The sequence below is a fragment of the Echinops telfairi genome, unplaced genomic scaffold (genome assembly GCF_000313985.2).
Source record: "Echinops telfairi isolate 266 unplaced genomic scaffold, ASM31398v2 ScPeMD7_31;HRSCAF=116, whole genome shotgun sequence".
In the NCBI taxonomy this organism is placed as follows: Eukaryota; Metazoa; Chordata; class Mammalia; order Afrosoricida; family Tenrecidae; genus Echinops; species Echinops telfairi.
In genome coordinates, this window is record NW_022103928.1 from 16,985,926 (window position 1) to 17,013,228 (window position 27,303).

The 27,303-nt window shown below is 41.1% G+C and overlaps 3 protein-coding genes across 3 annotated transcripts in view; 2 read left to right on the forward strand and 1 right to left on the reverse strand.

Annotated features, from left to right (window-relative positions):
• THOC7 (THO complex 7) overlaps nt 1–8,896 on the forward strand; it is a 23,811-nt gene extending 14,915 nt beyond the window's left edge. The window contains exons 2-8 of the mRNA XM_030885546.2: nt 44–161; nt 1,469–1,596; nt 1,924–2,010; nt 3,668–3,725; nt 7,169–7,235; nt 7,525–7,594; nt 8,598–8,896. Of these exons, the coding sequence (XP_030741406.2) occupies nt 44–161; nt 1,469–1,596; nt 1,924–2,010; nt 3,668–3,725; nt 7,169–7,235; nt 7,525–7,594; nt 8,598–8,665 (596 nt within the window). The 3' untranslated portion in view covers nt 8,666–8,896. The remainder of the gene's footprint in view (nt 1–43; nt 162–1,468; nt 1,597–1,923; nt 2,011–3,667; nt 3,726–7,168; nt 7,236–7,524; nt 7,595–8,597) is intronic.
• On the forward strand, nt 3,732–4,707 carry LOC105978586 (small nuclear ribonucleoprotein E-like). Its single transcript, XM_045290021.1, has one exon. The coding sequence runs from the start codon at nt 4,269–4,271 to the stop codon at nt 4,506–4,508; it is 240 nt and encodes a 79-aa protein (XP_045145956.1). The 5' UTR covers nt 3,732–4,268; the 3' UTR covers nt 4,509–4,707.
• A 958-nt stretch (nt 8,897–9,854) lies between the features above and the next one.
• Nucleotides 9,855–26,137, reverse strand: CUNH3orf49 (chromosome unknown C3orf49 homolog). The gene is made up of 5 exons (XM_030885607.1): nt 26,013–26,137; nt 19,087–19,409; nt 14,600–14,724; nt 10,472–10,585; nt 9,855–10,052 (listed from the first exon to the last, which is right to left on the reverse strand). The coding sequence occupies exons 1-5, from the start codon at nt 26,135–26,137 to the stop codon at nt 9,855–9,857; spliced, it is 885 nt and encodes a 294-aa protein (XP_030741467.1).
• Between the last annotated feature and the right edge of the window lie 1,166 nt (nt 26,138–27,303).

A 27,303-nucleotide genomic window follows, 5' to 3' on the forward strand; every position in this document is an offset into this window, starting at 1 on the left:
GCCAGATGGTCATTTTCACCCCTGTGGCTCTTCCTTCCTCCAGACGAAGTCATACGGAAGCGTCTCCTCATTGATGGAGATGGTGCTGGAGATGATCGAAGAATTAATCTGCTTGTGAAAAGCTTCATTAAATGGTGCAACTCTGGATCCCAGGAAGAGGGGTATTTCATTCTCAGTTCTTTCTATACCAATGTCTTGATGTGATTTTAACATAAATTAAGGACTCCTTAATGTTTCAAAATTTCCCTCACCCTAAATGTTTCCTGGCCTTTTAAAATTCTCAGAGGCATGACTTAGGTTGATTAAAATGTTCCAATGTAAGAAAAGTTGAAGGTTAATTTCAAGTGTTTTTTTTTTTGTTTGGGTTTTTGGGAGGCAGATCCAATTTTTAGTAAGATGAAATAACTAAGTTGGATATCCTTTTTTGTGAATAAGCTAATAAACCAATACAAGACTAAATATATTTTCTTAATTTTTTTAACAGAAAAATTCTCATTTGAATTAGCTTTCTACATAGATAAATAGGGAGCCCTGATGGCGTAGTGATTTCATGTGGGGCTGCTAGCTGCCAGGTCAGCAGGTTGAAACCACCAGCCCCGGCATGGGAGAAAGGTGAGGTTTTCTACGCCTGTAACGAGTTGCAGTCTGGGTAACCCACATGGGTAGTTCTATCCTGCCCTCTAGGGTCCTGTGAGTCGGCACGGACTCAGTGGCAATGAGGTTTTTTGGCCCCCTACCATCAAGTCAGATGCTACCCATGGTGACCCTATCTATATAGGGTTTCTGAGACTAAATCTTTATTTGCAGGAGCAGACAGCCTCATCTTCCTCTCACCTAGCAGCTGATGGGTTTGAATCTACACCACCACCCAGGCACTGCCCTCTCACCACCACCAACAAAACAAGCCAGACTCACTGCTGTCATTGAGTGCATTCTGACGCAGAGTAGCTGTTGGACAGAGCCGAGCTGCTGCTGTGGATTTCTGAGACACAATCCTCTCTACAGGAGTGAAAAAGCCTCTTGTTTTTCCTGCAGAGCAGCTAGTGGTTTTGAATTGCTGACCCTGTGTTTAGCAACCCAACTCCTTACTCACTCTCCCGCCTGGGCTCCTTAAATAACTTCATAAAGTGAAAAACTAGTGAAAACAGAATTTTAAGGATGTAATACCATCACAGTCAAAATATGTTTAAATGTTTTTTAATCAGAATTCAAATAAGCGCTTATTTGAATTAAGCCTATGAACAACAGCTCCATTTTTACATTTGTGCCTAAACCAGTTTATAAATTTAAGTAAGCCACATTTGGAAGAAGAAAGCATAAGGGATAGATATTCTAAATTATTTTAAATAAAGCAAATGATTCTGTCAGAACTTGGTGTAAGCTAGTTAGCAAGTCCTCCCCTGCATTATAGCAGTTTAAGTTTGGCAATCTACAAACATCTTTGTTGTGTTTCTCTCATTTTCATTAGATATAGCCAATACCAACGTATGCTAAGCACACTGTCGCAATGTGAATTTTCAATGGGCAAAACGTTGCTGGTATATGATATGAATCTCAGAGAAATGGAAAATTATGAAAAAATTTACAAAGAAATAGGTAAAGCAAATTAAAGAAATTCTTGTTTAATTTTGTTCTTTATCTGTGGTGTCATTTTTCTGGTCTAAAACAAACAGCTGCTAACCTTTTCTTGGCTAGTAGTAGTGAAAATGAAAACAACAATAATATTAATCTCAGAATTACTACATGTTAACTTCATAAATAGATTCCAATATTATGCAATGTTTCGAGTAAGAGCTATTTTTAATATGTGCATTTTGTTCGCAATGGAACTTCCATTTAAAAATGCATTTTAACATGGAAAATGGACAGAGATTATACATTTTATTATAACTATCTTTTTTTAAAAAAACACTTTTCATATAGAATGTAGCATCGCTGGAGCCCATGAAAAAATTGCTGAGTGCAAAAAGCAAATTCTTCAAGCAAAACGAATACGAAAAAATCGCCAAGGTAAGGGTTTTGAGGGATTTAGTGTGCAAATACTTTATCACTGACTAGTATTTCCATGCGATTTTTAATGTGAAGTAAAATCTCAGCTAGGATCAATCTAAAATCTAAAAATGAGTTAGGAACCAAGCTTAATTTCTTAAAACTGTGCCAGTCTTTAAAATTGAAGAGAAGGGACGCTGTGCTGAAAAGAGCTTTGCTGGATTTTGTTGATTATCTAAATCTAAAGTGATATTTTGTTTTTTTCTTATGTGCTGTTGCCATACCCTTCTGCCTACATAATATTATGGTTAATTGGCAAAGGTGATTTACACAACTACACTAGATTTAGGATTGTTAACGTAATTATTTTATTTTTGTTGTTGTTGATTATCTGTACAACAGACCATATATCACTTCCATGTCTACATGTGCAAGTCATTGCAAGGGATTTTATTTTTAATTAGAACTACTTTAAGAAAAAGTATTGGGTATAGTTAAATTAAAAAACAGGGTTGTTACTAAATACAAGGGAGGCATTAAATATATTTAGTTTAAATATATTGTAAACATTATGCAAGGTTACATCTATATTAATATTTTTAACTTGGATAAAGATCAAAATTTACTTTTGTTCAAATAATTTTTCAAAATAATTTTTAATGACGAGCTATTGCTCCCCATGCAATGTGAGAATAAACCTAAATTTAAAAACATAATGTATAACCACAATTTCAACACATTATATGAAACATGAGGATGAAGTAGAAAATATTAATGGTTGTTTTAGGGTTGTTTAATGGCTTAGGTTTTCTCTCTTTCTCTCTTTTCATCTTTACTGTTTACTATTGTATTATTTTATAATACAAAATTAACTATGGAACCACTCTACAAAATTTATTCTGAGGTCCAAAACAATGAACTTTTTAATGAGCTAATTAAGATAAAGTTTAATTTCCTTTTCTTAAAAGTTGTTGTTTTAATTCATGATAGAGCACATATGCTCAAGTTTCAGTGGCCGGTATTTAGCCAGTTACCAACATATTTAATTATTAATATTCCAAGATCATTTATGAATAATTTACAGACTGTTTTCTAATGAAGAAGATTATAAGGTGAATACTATCATTCATCATTTCCTAAGGAAGGTTAACAGGAGTTAGTTACATGGCTTATTGTGGATAATTCAATGGCGTAGAAACAGAGTTCTGAAATTTTAAGTCATTTTTAAATTTCTGGAATCGGTAACTTAAAGTGAGGAGAAGTGCACATGCATTTGTGTAAGATCTGGCATTAATAATTGGATATACTTACCTCACTGATCTTGTTTTGCTGCATAAATCGTGCATACGAGCCTTTTCACAATCAGCCTACTAGATGGTGGATCGTGACTCAAATTCACTTCCCCGCTTACGCTGATTTCTTCTTATGCTGCCCATGGCTACTCACATGTAAAATCTAGAGTGGGAGCTCAAAGCCCTGTTTGGAATGATTCTTGTGTCATGTGTCATTGCAGTTACAGAGGAATCAAATGAATTTGAAATTCTCCTTCCAGCCATCAGTTTTGTCATGTCTCTAGATACTTGGCAAGTGATTTGGAGAGATTTATAATTACAGATTTTATTTTGATAATCCGTGTTGAAAACACCTGAGTTTGGTAATCAATTTTTATCTCTTTCAGAGTATGATGCTTTAGCGAAAGTCATCCAGCATCATCCAAACAGGCATGAAACTTTAAAGTGAGTTTTGAGAGCTTGACTCTGAAATGGACTCATCTGTATGCTGAAATGTTCATATACTAACCTTTGCTTCCTTTTTTTATGGCAACATACAATGTTTCAAAAGTGACAAGCATACCCTTGATATTACCCATTCTAATATTTGATTAAATGGGTTTTTTCCCTTTTAATTTTATAGCCTATAGATCTAAAATGAATACAGCCATAGAAAAATGATGTCTCTCCATATGGTAAGATACTAAATAGCAGTTAAAAAAAGAACAAATTAACAAGATGCATATTTCTAAACACAAAGGTCACACATAATTAGTAAAAGAAAAAGCAATATGTAATGAATTTTAAAATATTTCTAAGTTGATGGCACTGTTTTATTTCTTTTACTGAGAAAAAGACTTGGAGTAAATATGACAAGATGTTAAAAGTTATCCGTTCATGGTGTTTGTTGTTTTCCTGTATTTAGAAAATTTATCTTAAAATGTTATTTTAGCTCTCTGATCTTCCACGGTGGCATGCCGTGGCCAAGGCCAGAAAGGACAGAAGGTGATGGTGCAGCTCATCAACCTCATCTTCAGATACTTGCAAAATAGATCCCATATTCAGGTGTGGCTCTATGAGCAAGTGAATATGCGGATAGAGGGCTGCATCATAGGCTTTGATGAGTACATGAACCTTGGATTAGATGGTGCAGAAGAGATTCATTCTAAAACAAAGTCAAGAAAACAACTGGGACGGATCATGCTGGAAGGAGATAACATTACTCTGCTACAAAGTGTGTCTAACTAGAACTGATCATTGAAGCGAGAAGCTGAGGGCCAGAGCTCCCCCCTCCCCCTTTTTAAGTGTTCTTTGTTATGAATATAGTTCTAAAACATGGCTCACATTGTTTTCATTACCTTTAGGTTCTTATTCAGCCACAGTAAATAGCCTCTGTTGGCTTGTTTGGTTTTTTTTTTAATGTTATTTTAATGAAAATAAGTACATATTTCAGCAGTTCTCAACATGTGGGTTGCAACCCCTTTGGGGGTCAAACTACCCTTTCACGGGGGTCACCTGATTGATAACAGTAGCAAAATTACAGTTATGAAGTAGCAATGAAAATAAGTTTATGGTTGGGGGTCACCACAACATGAGGAACTGTCTTAAAGGGTGGCAGCATTAGGAAGGTTGAGAACACTGACAGATTTAGACATTTAAAAGAATCTTCACCTTTATAAGTGCTCCCATAATGGAGTGGTATAACTCATTCTTTTTACATTTTTGTGTTAGTCTGGGTAGACTAGTGCAACAAATTAATAGAGACACTCGTGTATAAGAAAGAGCTTTATATACAATAGCAATTGAATATCAAGAAAACATCCCAGCCTACTCCAGATAAAATTCATAAGTCCAATATTAGCCCATATGTCTGATACCAATCTATAAAGCCTTCTTCAGACTCACGAAGTACATGCAATGACACTGATGCAGGAGGATCGCAGGCCAGTGGGTGGAAAGTCTTATGGATCTTGTGGCTGTAGAAGCATCTCAGCGCTGGCAGGAGTCGCCACGTGGCTTCTCCAGCTCAGGGTGCTAGCATAGGTCCATGTGTCTTGTCAGCTGGAATGTCTCCCAGGGAGTGTATATGTGTCCCACCTCCAACAAGCTATTTATCTCCTGAGTGCCTCCAAATGAGGTCATCAAGCTGCGACCTGATTGTTGACAGACTAAACTCCACCCCTTCATTCTAACTACCACAGACTACCCCTTATCAATTTGATACTTTCACATACTCTTTAGCCATATATAATTTTCAAGCAAACAATAATAAAATCGTATCTGTACCTAACAGGATAAAAGTAAAATGCATATAACTCATTATGTGTCACCCTCATTTAAATATAATATTCTTGAAGTGAACAAAACAAAAATATTCTATACTTGTTACCTATACCTTACTCCTATAATCCTATGAATATATTCCAGCACCTATGAAAGTTTGTAAGTCAGCCACTTCATGCCTTTATCCTCTCCACATTTTAGGTATCCAATTTCTATACTGCCCACTTACATCAACCCAGTGCTCTGAGGAGACAATCATATGCTTTGACGTGAAGAATCTTTATTCCAGTTGGAACCTTGTGAGTCTGCATCCATAAGCAAAGTCAAATCAGGACAGGTCATCCATAAAGTCAGCAGCAATATGCACCAGTTCACAGGCTCAAAAATCCTCTCTTCATCTGGTCAACTCAATGTGGGCTGCCTCACTAAACCTCACCTGGATGCCCATTGGTCGCTTAGCCTTTAGACCAGGGGTACTGTCACAAATTCTCAATAATCCTAGACCGTTGTGCTAGGTTATGAACTTCAAACCAGTCAGCCCACTCTCATTTTCTCCAGTAGTTCCTGTGAACCAGGTCCACGGGTGTCAGTGGCCAGACTCAACCCCTCTCTGATTATTGCTACATTTCTCTCACTTCCACTGAACACATGGATCCAGGTGGTCACCTATCAAGCATTTCAGCCTGCCCACAGACTTACTTTAACGTGCAGTCCTAGAGAGGAGTTTTCTTCATGGTTCCAGATTTTTTCCAGCCTCTGACAAAAACCACTAGTTCAAGATTCAGAAAGCCAGAGTTCCTTTTTCTTCAGTCTATCAACAGCCACGTAGGCAAGCAAGTCTCTTGGAAGGCAACTGGCCTGAGTATTCCAAAGCACTGAGTGGGGTTAATCTTTTCAGAGCCTTTGTTTCAGGAGTTTCCTAACCCATGTCAAGATTCAATTTTTAATGGCTGAAGGCAATGCTTACAAACTCTCTGTTTTCATGCTTCCTAATAATCCATCTCTATCAATCATTATATCAACAAAAATAAGCAGAAGAAATCAGTATAAACAAAGTAGAATCAGATACTAATCTCAATTCATAAAGCAGCCAATTACAATCCTTATCTAAACTTACGTTAATCCTTATCTAAACTATTCTATTGATACAAAATACTGCATTAGGCCTCTGACAGCATCAAGCCAGAGCTAGGCTTTCTGTCAGCCATTTTGACCTTCTGTCAGCCATTTTCCCTAAGACTCATGGTTTCTGAGAAATTGAAGGGATGATTTCTACCCCTCCTGAACTCAAAATATACATTAACGACATTTATTTTCATCATTTCACACAGAATGACCAAAGACAACAACCTAACAAAACAATCAAAACTTTAACTTCCCATATTCTTTCAGAAAACAACCCAGTAAACTGCCTGGTCATATCTGACTTCCGGCTAGCCATAAAAGAACTAGCATGAGGCAGAGGTCATACATGCATCCACTCTCCATCTTTATGATTTGTTTCTCTAGTCAACCTGGACAAACAGTTTTTAAAGCACAATTTAGTAACCCAAAAATTTGAATTTTATTTGTGAATTGTGTTCCCCCCAGTTAGCAAAATAAAACACTTCTTTTTTTTCTTTCAGGGAACTAGAGGCTCTGGGTAAAGAATTACAGCATCTTTCACATATTAAAGAAAGTGTTGAAGATAAGGTATTTGCATATATATATATGTCTAGTATATATGGCGCTCTCGTGCCCCTGTCGGCTGTGTTAGACTGCTAAACATCAAGTCGGCAGTTCCAGCCTGTCAGCTGTTCAGTGGGAGAAAGATGGGGCTGACTGCTCCCAGAAAGACTTAGGGCCTCGGAAACTGTATAGTGGTGCTATGGGTCAGAAATGATTTGATGGCAGTGGATTTGGGTAGGGTGTGTGTGTGCACACGCACTTAAGTGTATCAACTTAGATCGTAAATTACATGAATTTTTTTCTTTTAATATAGCTGGAATTGAGGCGGAAACAGTTTCACGTTCTTCTTAGTACCATCCACGAACTTCAGCAAACACTGGAAAGTAAGTAGAAGTAGTCTCAAAATGATGATGGCAATGAATGTACAAATGTGCTTGATACCATTGAGGTACGGATTGTAGGAACCGCAGTAAGAGGCCCCAATAAAAAAAATTTTTTTAATGTATGCAAAGGTTTTTTAATGATCCAGGAACATGCCTTTTAGGAATTTACATCTCAATTGTAACACCTTTGAGTTCTGAACAGGAATATATAGTTAGCTGACATTAGAAGGTACACACATCATTTCAATATCCTAAATGTGTATAGAAAAGTCTTTATAAGCATGTAAGATTTAAATACACACACAGTAGTTTCATTTGGGAAAATTCTGTGAACATAGATTTGAAATTTTTCTGGTTGCATTGTAGTTCATTGCTGCAAAGATTTAGGATCCAGACAGGTAATAAGTGAGAGAAATAATTTTTTTAAAAAGTGAGAGAAAAAATAAGTGCATGTGAACATTTACATACACCTTGAATGGTGTTTGCTGCTGAGAACTGCAGACTTGTTCTCTTTATTGTCTATCGTCAGGAAGAAAGTTATGTATAACTTAATCTACTGCCTCAGGCTGTTAACCAGGTCAGTGGTTCAAGCCCAGTGGCCACTTTGAGGGTAAAAGACAAGGCTTTCTGCTCCCATGAAGATTTGCAACCTCAGAAACTCACCGGGGAAGTTCTTCTGTGTCCTGTGGGGTTGCCATCAGTCAGAATAGACTCTAGCAATGAGTGAGTGGAAATGCTTCTGGCTATAAGGAAAGCCTACCATCTATAATTTTGCTTGTGTGTAATCTCACACAAATTTAAAATTTAAGCTCACCTAATAACCATCAATCATAATAGCACTTTTCAAGTAAACACTTATGCAAGCCAAAGATAGCCACAAACTGTCATTTTGCCTTGGATTTAAATATATTGACCAACAAAAGATAGAGATGTTTGCTGTATTTACTAGGCACCTCGTCCAAATATATTTGACTGAGGTTTTCTGTTTCTTTCTCGATTTCAGATGATGAAAAACTCTCTGAAGTAGAAGAAGCTCAAGGAACAAGCATGGACACAGATACTAAGCCGTAGACAAGCTACTCTCGCACCATCCCAAGAATATTGACCTGACTATGATCTTAGTGTGTTTGGAAACGTTTCTGTTCTTGAGACGCTTAAAATTTCTGTAGTGAAATACTTTGCTTTTAAAAGTGATGCACATTTTATTTGCATTTCTACACACAACAGAAAATGACTTCAGCACAGGCTTGGTTTTATCCAAATTCGTTTTCCCAAAATGTCTAATAAACTGATTTCAAGCAATTTGTGCTCATCACTATTTCTAGGTAATTTTTAATAGTAACCCCGAGTGCTTACAAAACAAGTTGACTATTATGCAAACAGGGTGTTTCTAGGATTTCCATGAAAAAGCAAATTCGTTTCCAGAAATTGTTGGCTCTTTTGGAAATGGAGTCTGTGGGACTTGGGAAATGACATGGTAGAAGCTCATGATTCTGGGAGCGTAGTGAGTGGCACTGGTACAAGAGGTCAGTGTACTTCGCTTTGTGTCTCTTGCTCAGCACTTAACAAGCATGGCGGTTCAGTCGTTTCTTTGGTTTCCTCTCCTGTTCTCGAGGAGCCATTTTCAATAGAAACAAATGTATTGATAATGTGAAGGCTTGTTTGAGATAACTAGTCCATTAAGATTGTTTTCCATGCAAGATTTTGTGATCTTAAAAATTAAGCTAAGTCTGAGTCGCATATTTTTCTAAAGCATTAGATTACACATTTATTACTTGTAAGGTTCCATTTTTATTCATTTATACTAGTTCAGAAACGTCACACTGCATGAGTCAGACCTTAATAATGTTACATTTTTCTAATTTTAAAAAGTAGCATCTTCATCTTTAAAGGTGAAATTTTAAAATTAGCTCAGTAGTAGTCACAGTCAAAGTGTCATCATACCTTTAATCGCTTCCTGCAATTTCATCTGGCAAATCAGAGGAGACATTTCTTGGCAGAATTGTTATGCCCTGATAACTGTTTCTATTTTTCATCATTAGTAAGAATTATGAAGCCCAAAGCCAAATTTTACTTACATTCACTCAAAAGATTTTCAAAAAGCATCTTTAAAAAATTATTTTTTTCTTTTTTAAGTACTGTTAGGCAGCATATCCTAAAAACTCTTGCCTATGGCGAATTCTACTAGAGAAGTTTGTTTAGGTTTTTATACCAAATGATAAGAATCCTTACAAAACTAACTTATGCAACAGGGAGAAAATCAGAAGCAGCAGCAGGTACATGGAAAGCACACGTTTTTCAACTTATACTTCCTCATGGTTCTCTTGGACACCCTCTGGAACTGCTTAGAAGACTGAAGAACTTCATCCCCTAGACACTCGCACTGCTGCAGCTCTGCGTGCCTTTGGGCCAGTAGCTTCCTGGATTTATCGGTGACGGTTTCTATGAGGTCGTCCACCTGTGGCACAGAAAGAAAGGAAGCCATGGGCTGGGAAAGCCTTGTCAAACCCGAAGGGAGTAAGTTCAGGTATTGGCGGATCCTCCCCAAACCCCAAAGTATTAGTCTAATTCAAGTCAGCAAACAGAGCTTGGAAACCCATTTACCACCCAGTGGTAATGACGATCTCATTTCTTCTCAAAAGAATACTATGTGCTCGCCTTCATTTTAATTGAAGAGATTCTATGTCTATTAGGCACACAGCCTCAGGTGCCCTTAGCAATCCTTTAGCCACTCAGAACGCCCCCCCACTGGCATTGTTTCCTCATGCTAATCGTTCGTTCTGTCCCACATCCCTGCTGTCTAGCAGGGATAACTGTCCTGCATGCAGAGCCCTCCAAGGCTTCAGGAACAGAAGAGAAAGAGCTTTTGTCCACTACCTGCATCTGAAGCTTTCCTATGGTCAAGTCTGATTTTCGGAGCTTGTTTTCCATGCCACGCTTCTTTTTCTTAAGGGCTGGAAAGTGTGGTCTCTTTTTTGTTGAATATGGAACCTATCATAAAAAATGCAAAAGCACGTCAGCGTAGGAAGCACCAACATGATTCCTGGGATGGCGCTTCAATAAGAATTCTCACCCTTGGGGCATTCTCTTACAAACTGATCGTTTGCCACATAACCACACACACTGGGTTGGAGACCGTATTCATATTATTCTCCACGCCCCACGTATCTCCTTTGTGCCCAGAGCTCTCTGAAGAGATCTATAGGGTGCAGAGAAATGAGATTGCCTGCCTCTGAAAGAATATACAGTGTCAGGGAAAAAGCAGGTCACTCACAAGGGGGAGAAGAAGAAATTGCTTCTGTGAGCTGCTGAGCACAGTGAGAATGTAGGGCTGTGGGGGACCAGTGCCCCAGAAAGCTCATTATCACTGGATCCAGTCGTTAATTTGGCCTCTGTTTGAGTTTTCTTATTTTCACGGCAGATGAGTCTCCAACCATAAAAAAGCAAGCTCTGCCTTCTCTCACCATGCTTGATATTTTCCCCACAGGCCTTGGCTTGTGGATTACAAGTACCTGTCCTAAGAGTGTTGCTACAGGAAATCATTGCCGGGCCATGGCTTCTGGCCAGCGTGTCCTTTTCCTGTCTCACGCAGGTCACTTTTCTTCCCTCTTCCCTCTTGTGCTTAATACCTAGTGGCAGGATTCTCCTGAGACCTATGCAGGGCAGGATCACACCTGGATCCTGCCTTTTCCCTGCAGAAAGTGCGCAAAGGGAATCTATGGAACCACCACTCTGATGGCTTCCCCAGTCTCAAATGTCACCTGTAGAGCCTTCCCTGTTCCATCCCAACTTCAACTAGCTTGCTCTCCCTTGCGTGCGCGCGCGCTCTCTCTCTCTGGGCTGCTAACCACCAATAGAGGAGCTCAAAGCCACCAGTCTCTCTCTGGAGGGAAAAAATGAGGTTTTGTACTCCTATAAAGAGTTACAGTCTTGGAAACCCACAGGGGCAATTCTACTCTCCTCTAGGACCCAGTTTTTCCTGCTAAGCACCTATCACACTTGGTAAGTACATTGTGTGTGTGTGTGTGTGTGTGTGTGTCTCAAATGCATTATTATAAAGGCAGGACTTCTCTGAACCCATGTGAATGGAAGAGAACACCCCTCCTCAAAACAGTTCCTGCTATCATCTCCAGGAATTCAAATCATCTCACTTTCCAGAAGGCTGTCATATTTACGCATTGGACTGCTAATCACAAGAGTTGCAGTCTTGGGAGCCCAGGGAGACAACTCTGCCCTGGCCCATAGGGTTGCTAGGAGTCTCCATCGACTCAATGGCAGTGAGTTTGGCTAATTTTAGGTCCCAAAAGAAAGTTGAAAATCCAGTGTTTTCTTTGAAATGTCCTAATTTTTAATGTGGCTGACTAATTCCAGGAAGTTTTTGAGAACATTCTGAGTGCCTGGCAGAACCCATGTGCAGACCAGATTCAGCCACGTGGCTGCGAGTGGACAGCCTCTGCTCTTCGGAGGCACGGACATTCCTATCTAGCCAGATGCAGCATCCTTTCCTTTAGAGCAGTGCTTTGGAATAGTAAGAAGGCTTTCTTCTCTACTCAGAAGTCATGATAATGTTTATTGTCCTCCGGAAACTTTCATGTCTTGCCTTTCCCACTTAGATCTATAATCCAATAGGAATTAATTTTTGTTAACTTTGTCTGGTGTGATATAAGGATGAAATTTTTTCCCCCAATATGGATGCTCACTTGTCCCAGCACCGTTTATTCAAAAGATTATTCTTATGCCACTGCTCATCAGCATCATGTTTTAATATCTACCTCCTTCATTAACCTGTAAGCCCCCCAAGAACAGGATGGGATCCAGTGTTTCACCCTCTTCGTCCCCAAACCTAGAAATTCCCTGGCACATAGCGGAGGCACAATAGAAATAGGATTTTAAAATGATATTAGCTCACTCTGAAAATTGTGTCCTAAAACAATGCTGTTCAATAGACCATTCTGTGGAGGTGGAACATGGGTCATGTAATGGAGGAATTGAACGTTTCTCTGTGAGTTAAATAGGCACATGTGTCTATTGCCTATCATCTCACTACATTACATTGTTGTTAATGAGGGAGGGCACTGGCACCAGGTCTGAATTTGAAGCATGCCTCTACCACTGATCTGAGGAAAATGCTCAAGCTTGCAGAAATGATAGCATTGCTGCCTACCCTATAGGGCTATCTTTAAATTTATCCTGTTATTTTTACAGCACCTACACTAGGGCCTAGACTAAGCAAGTGTTTGTTATGTTTGAAGTAACAACAATAAATAGTTCAGGATTTTATTTCAAAAAGCACTCTGGGTAGCTACCTTCACAGCCCCTGTGGCTTGCAAAAATCAAGACAGACTGGGACTCAGGCTGTTGGGAATGTCGAGTGAATTGAGCCTTAGCGAAGCTTGTAAAGACACCTCAGTAGGCTGCAGGCTCGGAAGACCAGGAGGCCGAGAGGGTGGTGATGGAGGAGAACATGGACAGGGGCATCGCCCACGTCATTGCCGTGCAGAAAGATCCCCTGGAAGGAACAAGAGCTGGAAGAGGCCTAGGAGAAGCTAGCTTGAATTCATCAGCATCTGAACAAGTTTCTGCCTTTGCAGTTCTAACATGAGCTCTGGTAGTGTCTGCCACTACCAGAGTCTGAGAGCCTTCCTGCAACTCCAAACCAAACTCATTGCCATCGAGTCCGTTCTGATCGTTTAGCAACACTCTGGCAATGGTACAGGACAGAGCAGAAGTGCTCTTGTGGGTTGCTGAGGTTGTAAATCATTTCAGAAGCAGACACCGTACTCTTTCTCCCAAGGAGCAGCTGGTGGCTTTGAACTGCTGACCTTAACGGTTAGCAGCCCACATGTCACCCACTATGCCACCAGGGTTTTTAGAGCATTTCTAGCACTGCTGTATTTCAGTTAGCACCTGCCATTGTCCAGGCCCTCTCCACCCTGCCAGTGGCTTCCAGCCAGACTTCACAGCCTCTGCTGGTCGTTTCCTAGTGCCATCTCGCCAGCTACCGCATTATAATTCCCAAACAGGTGATGCTGCCCTAGACGATAGCTCTACCTGCAAGGAGTTAAAAAAAAAAAAAAAAAAGTCTAGGTAATTTAGGCTCCAAGTAATATACTTAGAAAAAAATCACTTTTTTCACTTAGCTTCAGCGAGTCGTGGACTGCTTCAGCAGTCGTGAACTGCTAACAGTTCTGTTCTTCAAGAGCACAGGCCCATTCTGATGTAAACAGCCACATGGAGAAGGCGCCCTGGCACCGCGGTGGCTTCTTGTGCTGCTGACCACAGCCACTCTGCAGGAGAAAGATGAATGTGTCTGCTCCCGTAAGGACTCACAGCCTCAGAAACCCCAGGAACCGTCCTGCTCGGCCCCAGGGGGTCTCCATGAGTTACAGTCAACACAACGCAGTGAGTTCAAGTTTGTCGTCATAGGTGGCCGACAGCTACATGGGTCCTCAGGACACAGTACACCTGCATCTTTGCAGAAGCCTTGCTTGAGTATCGCTGGCCTACGGAATTCCCAGACCATGCTTGAATAGGCTAGGTTCCTATACACTAACTTGCCCCTGAGTAATTGGGACAGTCCGTGTAAACCATAAAACCTCCGATTCCGTTCCCCAGATTGTAGCTGGAGTTGATCTGGTAAATGAGCTGCGTGATAGAGGCGGGGAAAGCCTAGCGCCCAGGCCCCACGTTTGTGGCGGACAGGTAGAGGCACAGATTGAAAGGATTCATTCTGAGGGACTTCAGTACAAGAGAACTCCTTTTTTCCCACAAAGCCTAAACAATGACAGACGGCGCTCTGGTGGCACAAAGGTTAAGCACTCGGCTGTGCAAACCCACCATTGGCAGACTGGGAACTGAAGAGATGATGTTTCCAGAAAGATCACAGCCTAGACAAACACACACGGGCGGCCCAGAGTCAAAATCGACGGCAGCACCTAGGAGCTGCAGTAAATGATGTCAAACGCATCTAAGTCTTTAGAGTCAGGCTTGTTGGAAGAGTTTTACCTTTTGCAGCCCTGGAGGAAGGGATGTCACAGACAACCGCCTTGTGGTTCTCCTGGCCCGGAGCAGTGTGCTACCTCGGGTTACCTCTTCGGTCTCCGCTTCCACTACATCAAGTTGTATAGCCGCTGAGAGAAAGGGGAGAGAAAAAAACCACAGAAGAAAACATTCGGGACAAGCAACACATCACACTGCTTCAGCTGCTCCTTCCTTTGGGGTTAAAGCGAATGAATGTGTTTGCTCTTTCTGGTCGTACACCTTTTCCAGCACACTTTCCCCTTTTCCTGTGGATTTGAGTCTTGGTGGTGACCTCTTCCTCCCTAGGACTCAAAATGTTGTCCTGAGGGAATCGATATATGTTCTATATATTCATAGGCAATGCTGATGCATAGCAACCCCCTGTGGGGTTTTTGTTTATAGGAGGAGAAAGCCCAGTATGTCTCCCAAGGAGCTGCTGCTGGTTTTGAACTGCCAACCATCCAGATCACAGCTCAACTCATACCCACTACACCACCAGGGCTTTATATAGAGATAGATAGCCTTCCACTTCAGAGGGTTACTTTTTTCTGAAAGAGTTTATATATTTATATATGCATTCTTTCTCCATTGTGGGATTAGCAAAAGTAACTCTCTGAGGTGGAAGGCTAGCCCCTGAGTATTTGCTGTTGATTGAAGCAAAGTGTAACTCTATTCATCAGCAATGCGGCTCCAGGCTCAGTCTTTCACCCACCAACTTAGTAGTTTCACAGGCAGAAACGACATGAGCCCTACATACCACAATATTATTTCCATTTTTATCTAAATAAAAACATTTATAAGGAAAACTTTCTAACAGTACCATACATTAAGAACAGCATCATAAATAGGCATTAACATTAATAAAACCATACCATGGAATTCAAGAGACACTGAACTTGAGGTTGGGCTTCTTGTGCTGGGTGAGAGACAAAAGGTATCGAGTGGCATGGTCCCCTTGACATATTCAAAAGCACGGGCACAGCATGGGAGGAAAGTGTTCACAGTTGGCTGTGTGTTTGAGTGCCACGGTATGTGCACCTAAAGTCATCTGACGCTTCTTTAATAGGACTTCCCTGGGACCTCAATGAATGCAGCAGCCTACGTGACTTTCCTGAGGTCATCATGCAGGGCCTCAACTCTCAAGACTTCCTTTCTAAATCACATTCTTTGCTCTGATCTCGTCGAAGAGTGGCTCTTCCTTCAACCCAGGTACTTACCCTACAGGCCCGCAATTTAGTCTTGACCTTGCCAGCTCTCCTCTCTGTCCTTGCTGTCCTAACACTTCGTGAGGATTTTTCTCACTTTATCTCCGAAAAGTTGAGATGCTAAGACTAATCCAAGCAATTGCCATTGCTTGTCTATTTATTGTTCTTCCTCCATCTGTTCTCATTGTGTTGTTGCCGAGTGCCATTGTGTCTGTCAATTTTCACCTCATAATGAGCCCACGGGAGAGTAAAATTGCCCATAGGTTTCTTATGGTTTGATCTTTTATTTTAAATTTTATTTTATTGGGGGCTCCTACAGCTCTTATCACTCCATACATATATCCATTTTGTCAAACACATCTGTACATATGTTGTCATCATCTTTTTCAAAACATTTTATTTCTACTTGAGCCCCTGGCATCAGCTCTTCATGTATTGCCCTCCCTCCTTTACCCTCCCTCTCCCATGCTCCCTTGATAATTTATAATTTTTTTCATGTCTTACACCAACTGCTGTCTCATTTCACCCACTTTTCGTCCCCCTGGACTGGAGGCCATACGTCAATCATTGTGATTGGTTGCTCCTTACTCCTTCCACCCCCCACCCTACCCTTACCCTCCTAGTATAGTTGCTCCCTTTATAGGTCCCGAGGGGTTTTTTCTGTTCTGGATTCCCTGTGTTGTGAGCTTTTATCTGCACCAGTGTACATGTTCTGGTCTAGTCAGATTTGTAAGATAGAATTAGGGTGGTGGTAGTTCTTTATTGAAGCAGATCTTCAGGTCTCTCTCTCTCAGGGAGCTGCTGGGTGGCTTCAAACTGTCAATGCTTGAGTCATAGTCAAGCCCATAACTTTGCAGTAGCAGGCCTGCTGGCAAGCTCCAATCTCATCTCTACCCTGCAACCAGAGTTCTTTCTTCAAAATGCAAATCAGATGATCAAGATCTCCAGCTTAAAAGCATTTCTTTGTGTAGCACCATTATGAGAAGGCTCAACACCCTTCATGTGGCCTGCAACGCCCTGACCACCTCACTATGCACTGGGCTCTCCTTTCATCGGGAGTCCTGGTGGCAAAGTGGTTATGAGCTGGGCTCCTGAAAGGTCAGTAGTTCGAAACTACTAGCCAGCTCCTCAGGAGAAAGATACGGCTTTCTACTCCTTTAAAGTGTTACAGTCTCAGAAACTTACAGGAGCATTTCCACCCTGTCCTGTCGGTCCCAATGAGTCAGAATCCACTCGATGGCATTGAGTTGGCTTGGTTCTGTTCATCCTTTGTTAGTTATGCCCTGTACCCTCTTGATATTGGGACTTTGAACAAATTCTATCTCCTTTCTTAGGAAACCGTTCTCCCCATCCTTTCCTGGCCTAGCTCTTAGCCATCCTTCAGATTTCAACTTTGCTCTCCCTGCCTTAGAGGGGCCTTTCCTGAGCCGCCTCCACCAAAATTAGGCTAGAGCAACCATGTTGTTCCATAGCACCTTGTGCTTTCTCTTTGGCATCAGCTATAATTTCCTGTAATTACTTATAATGTTTACCCTGCTTTGCAATAACGGAGCTCTGGTGGTGCTGTGGCTTAAGCATTGGGCTGTTGGCCAAAAGGTCAGTGGTCAACCCCATCAGTCACTTCAAGGGAGAAATCTGAGGCTGTCTGCTGCATAATAATGTTCAGTCTTGGAAAGCCTAGTGAGCAATTCTACTCTATGCGTCAGAATTAGCTTGATGGCAACAAGTTTGATTTAGTTTGGTCTTGGCTATATTTTCATGAGGGCAGGGACCACAGATGTTCTGTTTGCTACTATATGTCAAATATAGTCTGTAACTATATTGATGAGTGGTATGTAGTTAGTGCTTACAAATACTTGTTAAATAGGAAACAAGGTGTTAGGGAGTCAACAGAAAAAAGCAACTCTCTTGGAACCACAGAACTGTCAGGGTATAATAAGAGTCAGGTTCAAATCCACTAATCTCTCTGAGATGAGGCAGTTTGCTCATGTAAAGTGTTACAGCCTTTGAAACCCAATGGGCAGTTCTACTCTGACTTATAGGGTTACTAGGAGTCTGAATCAATTCAACTGCAGTGGGTTAAGCCAAATGGTAGGCATACTTTCTGGAGAAATCTTCATTTACAAATTTGTTCTTCCAACTAAGACAATGTGCAGATGAGGAGGAGAAATTTGGTTCTTGGTTTCCTGCTGGGCTCTCCAACATCAGCTCCACCAGTGGAGAAGCATATCCCCTTTGGGATTTTCAACAGAAACATCCAGGTCAATCCAAACCAGGTAACTGCTAGATGCTTGGCTGCTTGTATTAGTGACTGCTTTTTCCAGATGAGAGCATTTGTTAGGGCGCTCAGTCACCTGGAATCCAGCAAGGCTTGTTTTCTTTTTAAGCACCCACCATGCCTACAGCCTGATTTGTGTGTGAAATGGGCGGTTGTGTGTGGATCCCCTACCTGCACTGTAAGGGCTCAATGTGCTTCCTGATGCGGGCCTGAAAAGGACATGGAAAATCTACAGAGAAGAAAGAAAGCAATGGTGCTGTGGCTAATCATAAGTCACAGGACCCAAAGAAGCCACAACTTTACCAAAAATATATAGAGATCAAATATTGATCTTTCCACAAAGAGCATATAAAGGAAAAAATAGAATAAATATATAATAATATCAATGAACAAAATATATTTTATAATTTACCAACCATACATTTTATTCATATTCAACTATGTGAGAGGGCCAATTTGAAAGGCTGTATTATGACTTTTCCAGAGACAAAACAAAACAAAAACCCTACATCTAGTATATATATATATATATATGAGTATGTGTATATTAGATATATAGAATACACACATACACATACAGATAGGATCCACAGCATATAATCCTACCTATATGTATATACACATATATTATCATTATATTCAAGCATGCATATATGGATATATACATGCATATATGTATGGGTACATGAATATGTGTGTACATACACATATGTGGACATCTGTTTACATATACATGCATATATACACAACTATATATGAATACACATCTATGCATATATGTGTATATATACAGGTACATACACATAAACATATATACACTAGAATATATCTGCATATGTATTCAAATTAATAAAGTTTAGACCTGAGTAGGCCACTTATTAATTGAACTGGGAGGAACTTCAAAGAAAATCTATTCCAGTGCTTTGAGTAGCAGGAAAAGCACCCTAATGTCATCTCTTGGCCTTGGAGTTTAATGATAAAAGGCCTACCATTCTGTGAGAGCTTTCTCATTCCTGGTTTGGCAAATAGCGTGGGAGACGGAAGCTCCTTGACAATTCTGGGAAGAAGACCCTGTGAGTTGGAAAGAAAGACTTCTTTCAGGTTCCTGGAACCTTCTCTGCCGCCACTCGCTGGCTTGCTCCTACACTTGTATGGAAGCATCTTCCCCAAAGTTGTCTTCACTTTCTTCATTACATTTTTCTTCTTATTTTGCTGGCTGTCTTGAAACTCCATGTCGCTGTCACTAGATGATTCCTCTTTGGGAATCAGTACGTTTTGTTTCGCTAAGTTGGTGGATACAGCTCTATGCCACCTAAAGCAAACAACAATAATTTGCATAAGGAAAACAGAAAAGTTCAAAACAAATACTTAAGCGGTTAAAGTTCAAATTTCAAAAGTGAGTCAAATATGCAATTTCTGAAAGAGAAATTAAAGGCCAAGAACCATCTCATAGAAAAATAAAGTCAAATCAACTATTAGTTTTTTGGTCACCAGAATCTAGTACATACATTCAAATCCTTATTTCATTTCATCCTCACAGCAGCAAAAGAGATACGATCTATTATGACTTCCATTTTCCTAATGAGTAAACTATGACAGAGAGGGCAAATTAAGTGACCACGTGCAGGACGCAGATTGGAATTCCAGTCCATGACATAATAAAACACATCACCTTTCTTGGCTAATTGCCAATGAGTTCAAAGGTGGCTGGCCTGGGTTTTGCTGAATTTGATGGTTCAGAGGTCATAGAGAATGTGCTGTGCTAATAAGAAACATAGGAGGGGGTACCCAGAAAAACGGAAACATGTTTTCAAAGCTGTATATTTAAATGTTTTTTAAAAACAACCTTGTCACCTTCAAAGTGTTGTCCATTATACTTAATACATTTGTCAACTCTGCGATTCCATTCTTGGAAACATTTTTCAAACTCATCTGTTTGGATGGCTGACAACATCTCCCTTGTTTTTTTCTTCACCTTTTCTATGTCGTCAAATCTCCATCCTATCATGTCCCTCTTCAGTCTCGGAAACAAAAAGAAGTTTCGCAGAGTGAGTTCAGTTGAGTAGGTGTGGGGGTAAAAGAGGCATGCTATTTTTTGCCCAAAACTGGCACACTGAGATGGCTGTGTAAGCAGATGCATTGTCGTGGTGGCAAAACCAGTGCCCCGTCTGTCTACCACAAATCAGGCCTTTTTGGCACACACTGTGTATAGTCTGGGTACTTTAAAGAAACAAATTCATATAAACTCATGTATAAGAGAGAGTTTTACATAAAGGTTAAGTGCACATCAAGAAAACATGCCAACCCAATGCTGCCCAAGCCCACAAGTTCAACATTAACCCATATGTTGGACACCAATCCACAAAGTCCTCCTCCATCTCACAAAACAAATGCAGTGATGCTGACTGCAGGTGGAAAGCCAAGTCAGTGAACGTGTAAGCATCTCAGCGCTGGCAGGGGTCTCCACAGGTTGCTCCAGCACCCAGGGCTGCATCAGGGTAGGTCCATGTGGCTTCTCCTTGGGGATGTCTCACAGGAAGTGAGCCTTGCCAGCTGAAGCAGGGAACTGGCTAAGGCAGCTGCACCATGGTCTGACCATCACAAAGCAAGAGACCCAGGAACTAGAAAGACGAGGCTCACTGAGCATTTATCTCTCTGCCTTTCCATTAACCCCACATGTGTTTATCAGCCAGGTTGGCACAATAAACTAACTACCTCACACTGATATGCAATCTTTTCAGAACCTCTAAATAGAAAGCTTGATGAACAGTCTAACTTGGTGGAACGAACTCCAAATGCAGTATGAGTCAATATTTTCATCCTTTTGGGAAGTTGATGGATGTCCAGAATGAAGCTTGTCATCAATCGGCATTTCACTGCTTTTGAAATGAGAAAAAACACTTGTACACTTGAGTTTTTTCCATAGCGTTGTCCTTGTAAGCTGTGTTCAACATCACAACAGTTTCTGTAGCATTTTTCCTGAACAGGAAACAAAATTTCACAGTTGCACCCTCTTTTCTTAAACTGGCCATCATAACATACACGGCTAGAGCGAAACTGCTTTTATGAAAAAATTCACTGTGTCCAGAGAGAACGTTCCCAGGCGGCACCACTGGGTGCACTAACTCAGAGCAACTTCCTGGATGCTGGTCTAGTGGCAAAATTCCTACTAAAAAAGGTCTGCTCCACCAGTGCAATTCCATTTTTCAGGGGGTACCCCCTTGTACACTTTTAAGCGCTCCACCCCAAACATCATATTGCATAAAACTCACCTGTAGATAATTTCCTCATATTGTCATCTCCATTTTACAAATGGCAAAAATAAAGCTTTGGAAAAATTAAGTAATTTACGCCCAGATGAGCTGATCCGAAGGGCTGAGCTGCCCTCCTCTACTCTAGCGTGGACACTACTGTCCTATGACACTACTGTTCAATTGCTGTTCTCCTTTGGTATCTGCGGTGGATTGATTCTGGGACCCCCATGGATTCCATGGATGTTTAGGTCCTTTATAAAAAAATGGTAAGGTGTTTGCATAAACGTTACTTACATCCTCCTGTATACACTAAATCACCTCTATGTTATTTATAGTACCTAATACAATGTGCATGCATGTAAATCGTGCTTTATGGTCCCTCTTGGTCTTTGAGGGATTGCTTTGACAACACACTTGCTTTTTTCCCCCTCTGTGAATATTTTTGATCTGTGGTTAATGGAATTTGCAAGTGTGGAATCCATGGATACAGAGGGTCAGCTGTTTTTACCAAACATTATTCTTTAATTAACCGGCTTTTGTTTTGCTTTGTTAACTTCATTCAGAGAGATAAGATTAACAAAATCCCAGGAGACATACAAAGGGGCTTCGAAAAGTTCCATTATCTTCCATATTCCATTTTCCTACTAACTGTTTGAAGCCCCCTTGTAGGTATGTGTATGTAAACACATATATGCAAGTGAATAAATATATAATATAAATGTTAAAAATGCATAACTAAAAAAAAATGCACAACTACAGTTGTAAAACTCTTCTTCGTATTCTACCTAATGCATCTCAAGTCCACCAATAGTGTGCATGCCACATTTCTGAGAAACAGTACTGTAAGCTGAACATAAAGCATTCATTACTACCTGTAATTAGACATGGGAAGTAGTTTGTTAAGTGCCCAGATATTGTAATTAAATGATCTTGGGTCAACTCACCAACAAACTTCTTAGCTGTGTGATCTCTTTAAAATTATTTATTTATTTAAATCATTTTATTAGGGGCTCATACAACTCTTATCACAATCCATACATACATCAATTGTGTAAAGCGCATTTGTACATTCATTGCCCTCATCATTCTCAAAACATTTCCTCTCCGCTTAAGCCTCCGGCATTAGGTCCTCATTTTTCCCCTCCCTCCCCGCTCCCCGCCTCCCTCATGAGCCCTTGATAATTTATAAATTATTGTTTTGTCATATCTTGCCCTGTCCGACGTCTCCCTTCACCCACTTTTCTGTTGTCCGTCCCCCAGGGAGGAGGTCACACCCACTCTCCCTCTACCCTACCAGTATCGCCATTCACACCACTGGTCCTGTAGGGTTCATCCGCCCTGGATTCTCTGTGTTTTCAGTTCCTATCTGTACCAGTGTCCATCCTCTGGTCTAGCCAGACTTGCAAGACTAGAATTCTAGCCAGACTAGAATTCGTCTCATGATAGTGGGGGCGGGGAGGAAGCATTTAGGAACTAGAGGAAAGTTGTATTTTTCATCGTTGCTACATCGCACCCTGGCTGGCTCGTCTCTAGCTGTGTGATCTTGGGCATGATTTTTAACCTCCATGTGCTTTGTATTTGAAAATGGTTATTTATTTTTTTCAAAAATGTAAGAATAAAAGAAAATGATTTATAATTGTGGAACATAATAAAACATTCAAAACTGGTTGTTTTTATTACCATGTAGATCCACTCTGCGAGGAGAAAATGTAAAAGGCAAGCAAGAAAGCCGTTCAAACAAGGGAGACCCTGTGAACCAGCGGCCTCCTTCTTTTTTTTCCACAACTTTATTGGCATATAATTCACATATCATAAAATTCAATAGTTTAATCATATTAAGAAGGGTTGTATAATTGCCACAACAAACAATTTTAGAGCATTTTCTTCTTGTGTTCATGGTCATTAGCGCCCCATATCTCCCTCAACCTTCCCTCCCATACCACTAAGAACCATTGATCCAGGTACTGGCTCTATAGAGTTACATGTCCTGGATTGCATATGCAGAAAAACATTACAACAAACAAGGGGGAAAAAGTAACAGCAGTAACACAGAAAACACTCAATTGGAAAGAAAGCAGACAATGTTAAAAAGTAGAGCAAAGTTAGAATGGGTGAAAAGGAAGATCAAGTGATAAGGTGTTAAATGTTAATCTAACAACACCCACCATCATCAACTTTCCAATGCATTCCACATGGTGCAAGACGGTTCACGTCCTCGGTCTATGGTCAGCAGGGATTCATGCGAGCATGAATCCATGTGCATTTCCCCTTCGTTTTTTGTTTTGGTTTGGTTTTTGGAATATGGAAGTAACTTTAAAATGGGTTAAAAGGGAGATCAGATGATACGATAATACATTTTAACCTGACTACACCTGCCCTAGCTGCCTTCTTTTTGAAGTCAAGAAAAGCAACTCCCCAGGGTATGCATACAGATCTTCTGCTGTAGGTGTTAGCAGTGACAGAATTGACCCCGGTGCATGACAGCTTTTCTACCCAAAGGTAGGAAGTGCTGATTGGCTCTGTACCATCCTTAGGACCAGTTGTGGATCTAACTGCTGTGATCCATGAGTTTTTCAATGACTGCTTTTCAACAGTAGACCATCAGGCCTTTCTTCCCAGTCTACCTGAGTCTGGAAGTTCTAGTGACAGACAGGTGATAGCTGAGCATGAGATGCTTGTCCAGAAAGTTGAGTCCAGGTCTTGTACGGAAGATGAGAATTCTACCAGTGAGCTGCCAGGTTAAAGTCTCAATCTCAATTATAACTATGTGTCTGCCTCAGGTGTCACTACACGTGGGTTTGACTCATGATGATAGAGGAAAAGCTCTTTGGTGGTGTAGCGACTAAGCTTTCAGCTGCTAATCAAATGGTTGCTGGTTCAAACTCCCAGCCGTTCTAGGGGAGAAAGATGTGGCAGTCTACTCCCCTAAAGATTGCAGTCTCAGAAACCCAATGGGACAGTTCTACTCTGTCTGATAAGGTTGATAGGAGCAGGCCTGACTTGATGGTAATAAGTTTGGTTCAATTTAATCTTTACAGCAGCGATGGCTAAGCTTTCCTTCCAGAGAGCTGTTGGGTTTGTTCCCATCCACAGTTTAGTACCTGAGTGATTAGCCAGCGCTTCTGCGGCTCTTTCTATGGCAGGTTATTCACCGTTAATGACATAATGACATCATTGTGTATGGCTATTATAAACTTTTATGGCAAATAGCAGTGAAGTGTTCTGAGGAAGGACCACCATTTTCTAATCCCTGCCCCCCAAAGTTGTAGGGGCTAGGATCACATTCCACGGATCCTTCTCAGAATCTCACTGACTTCAACCACAATGAATATGTTCACACACACACACACACAACTGAAATGCAGTTTCAGGAGGTACAGGTATTCCTGAAGTCCATCTATCAAAACAGTCCAATTCCTCAGGTTAAAAGCCCAGATCAAAGCTTTAACTTTCTTGAATGCATTTCTGAAGAAGCTTCTGTCTCCCAATCCCATTCTGATTGGATTTATAACATAATCACAAACAAAAAACCCAATCTCACTGCCAATGGAGTTGATTCTGACCCACAGTGTAGAAGTGCCCCTCTGGGTTTCTGAGACTACCTTTACAGGAACATAAAGCCCCATTTTCTTCTGCTGCCCCTCTGGGTTTCTGAGACTACCTTTACAGGAACATAAAGCCCCATTTTCTTCTGCTGCAGTTCTGAACTGCTGACCTTATGGTTAGCAGCTCAATGTGTAACCACTACACCACCAGGCAGCCCATCAACATAACGCCAGGGCCCAGGAACAGAAGTGAAGCTATTTCTGTTATGAAAGGGACTCTTCCTCTCTTAATTTTTAAGATGTCTTAGCTGGGGTGAATTTATTTGGTTGTATTGCTTCCAGATTAAACATTCCACATCATATCCATTACTTACTAAAAGTGATAACCCCTGCCACACAATGTTTCATCTGATTCATGGAAGATAAGAAGTTTGGTCTTTAATTCTCCAGGCTTCCTGCAAACCCTGCCCTTGTGACATCTCTGAGCTATTGTGCACTGCCATCAGTAAGAACCCGGTCATAGAGGAGCCAGCTGGAATAAATTGGAAAATAAATCATCACCTGCAGCTTCCAAGTTTAAATGTGTCACATTTACAGTATTTCACACCTCGATGTATGGTTTTGCCATTGGTAAGAAATATCATTTATGAGATAGTTTCAATGTTAGGTTAAAGAAAAGGTGCGGCAGTTCGCCAGCCAGTTGCTGAGAAATGGAGCAGAAAGCACAGACCACGGTCTTATTGAAAGACAAACCACTGAATCTTCAAAGTGACACTATTTCTTGCATCTAAAATTCTGCGACTGAAGTAGTCACTTAATATCAGTGCTTATGTTGGTCTCATCTGTCACTTTAAAGCTCAAGCTGGGGTGAAGCATGATTTTCGCTGTTGTAATGCAGACTTTGCTGATCATACATTGACATTTCCACTGTGGGACTCAGTTTGCTGATCAAAAGTTAATACCCCAGCCCCCGACTAACCCATACAAGTTTCATGTCTAACTACACTTCCTAACAAAGAGATGCTACTTTTTCAATCATCTGAGCCAACATTGCTTAATGTAAAACTCAACGATTTTTACTCCATAGGAAAAAAAAAAAGAGTCCCCATGGCCTACCTTTCAATCCCTTTGCTTTTGAGAGAACTGTTTTTCTTCCTGAGCGGCTGAGATCTTCCAGACTGGCCATCTTTTCCGTAGGTCATCTTAAAGGGCTCTAGTGGATCCAGCTGTGTGTAGTTCATTGCCATAAGCTTCAAGTAGCTATTGTGGATTTCTTTTGGTCTAGACGTCACGAACTTGAAGATCAAACTACCCAGTTATATGAAGGAAAAACCCAGAGTCTCTGCCTTACTCTCTTGGACTGCCCCTGTTTACCATTTGGGAGGTCACCCGTGATGCCTTTCACAGTGCTGTGGCAAATTCTGAGGCACTGTGTTATCGATGGATTTCTGGGCAGGGCAAGGCCGACAGGGCTTTCTAATGAAATCAGAGGTACTGCCAGATCTCTCAACTGAAGTCGGTGAAAGTTCTTTCTGCCCCCCTCCCCTGGGTGGGGGTAGGGGCGGGATCCTTATACAAAGGTCAGCTTTTTGGACATCTCACGCCTCAAGGGCGATGTCATTAGAACGCAGTACGTTCTTCAAGCAAGTGGTTTGGAGAGCTGTGAACCCAAACCCATGCCATTCCTTCTAACACATCCATCCCCTTTATGTATTTCATAAAGAACTAATCCTGTGCTTAGAGTGAAACGTCCCACCACAAGATGGCAGCAGACACTAGGACTTATTCCCCAGCTCTCTCTGGCTCTGTTTTTTGTTTAAATAATAATTGCTGTCTGAAATAAGCTGATGCTAAGAAGCTGTGCTGGCTGGCGCGGTCAGCTGTGCATTGGACCATAAGCCTCAGGTTTAGCAGTTCAAAACCACTAGCCACTCCATGGGTGAGTGATAAGGCGTTCTACTCCCATAAAAAGGTGGTCTCTTAGAAACCCACGGGAGCAGTTCTTGTTTGTCCCTTAGGGTCACTACGAGTGGGCACCGACTCGATGGCAGGGAGGTGTTTGGGAAGGAGGAAAGGAGCCACAGCGGTGTAGTGGATGACACACTGGGTTGCCAACCTCAAGGTCAGCAGTTTGAAACCACCAGCCACTTCACAGCAGACAGACAAGGCTTTCTGCTCCAGGAAAGATTTACAGCTTCCAAAACTCACTGGGTGGACAAAAAGCTATCGACCTTGGCCAGGACATCTGTATATATTTGATGCAGACCACCCTTGCTCTCCAAGAAATCTCCCTGCATATTAAATCAGGAAGGATGGTACATCCCATCGGAATTCCCTTGAATTAGATCAGGGCTGATCACATCAGACCACATGATGGGGCTGGCAGTAGGGTGGTGACTATATCATT

Bases quoted from the DNA above. Each gene is read 5' to 3' on its own strand.
- CUNH3orf49 (XM_030885607.1), bottom strand. From the start codon at position 26,137: ATGAACTACACACAGCTGGATCCACTAGAGCCCTTTAAGATGACCTAC. The intron at 14,725-19,086 runs GTAGGCCTTTTA...CCTTTCTCTCAG, and splicing joins GAGAAAGCTCTCACAGAATG to CGGCTATACAACTTGATGTA. The intron at 10,586-14,599 runs GTAAAACTCTTC...TTTTTATGATAG, and splicing joins TTCCTCCAGGGCTGCAAAAG to GTTCCATATTCAACAAAAAA.
- LOC105978586 (XM_045290021.1), top strand. From the start codon at position 4,269: ATGGTGCAGCTCATCAACCTCATCTTCAGATACTTGCAAAATAGATCC.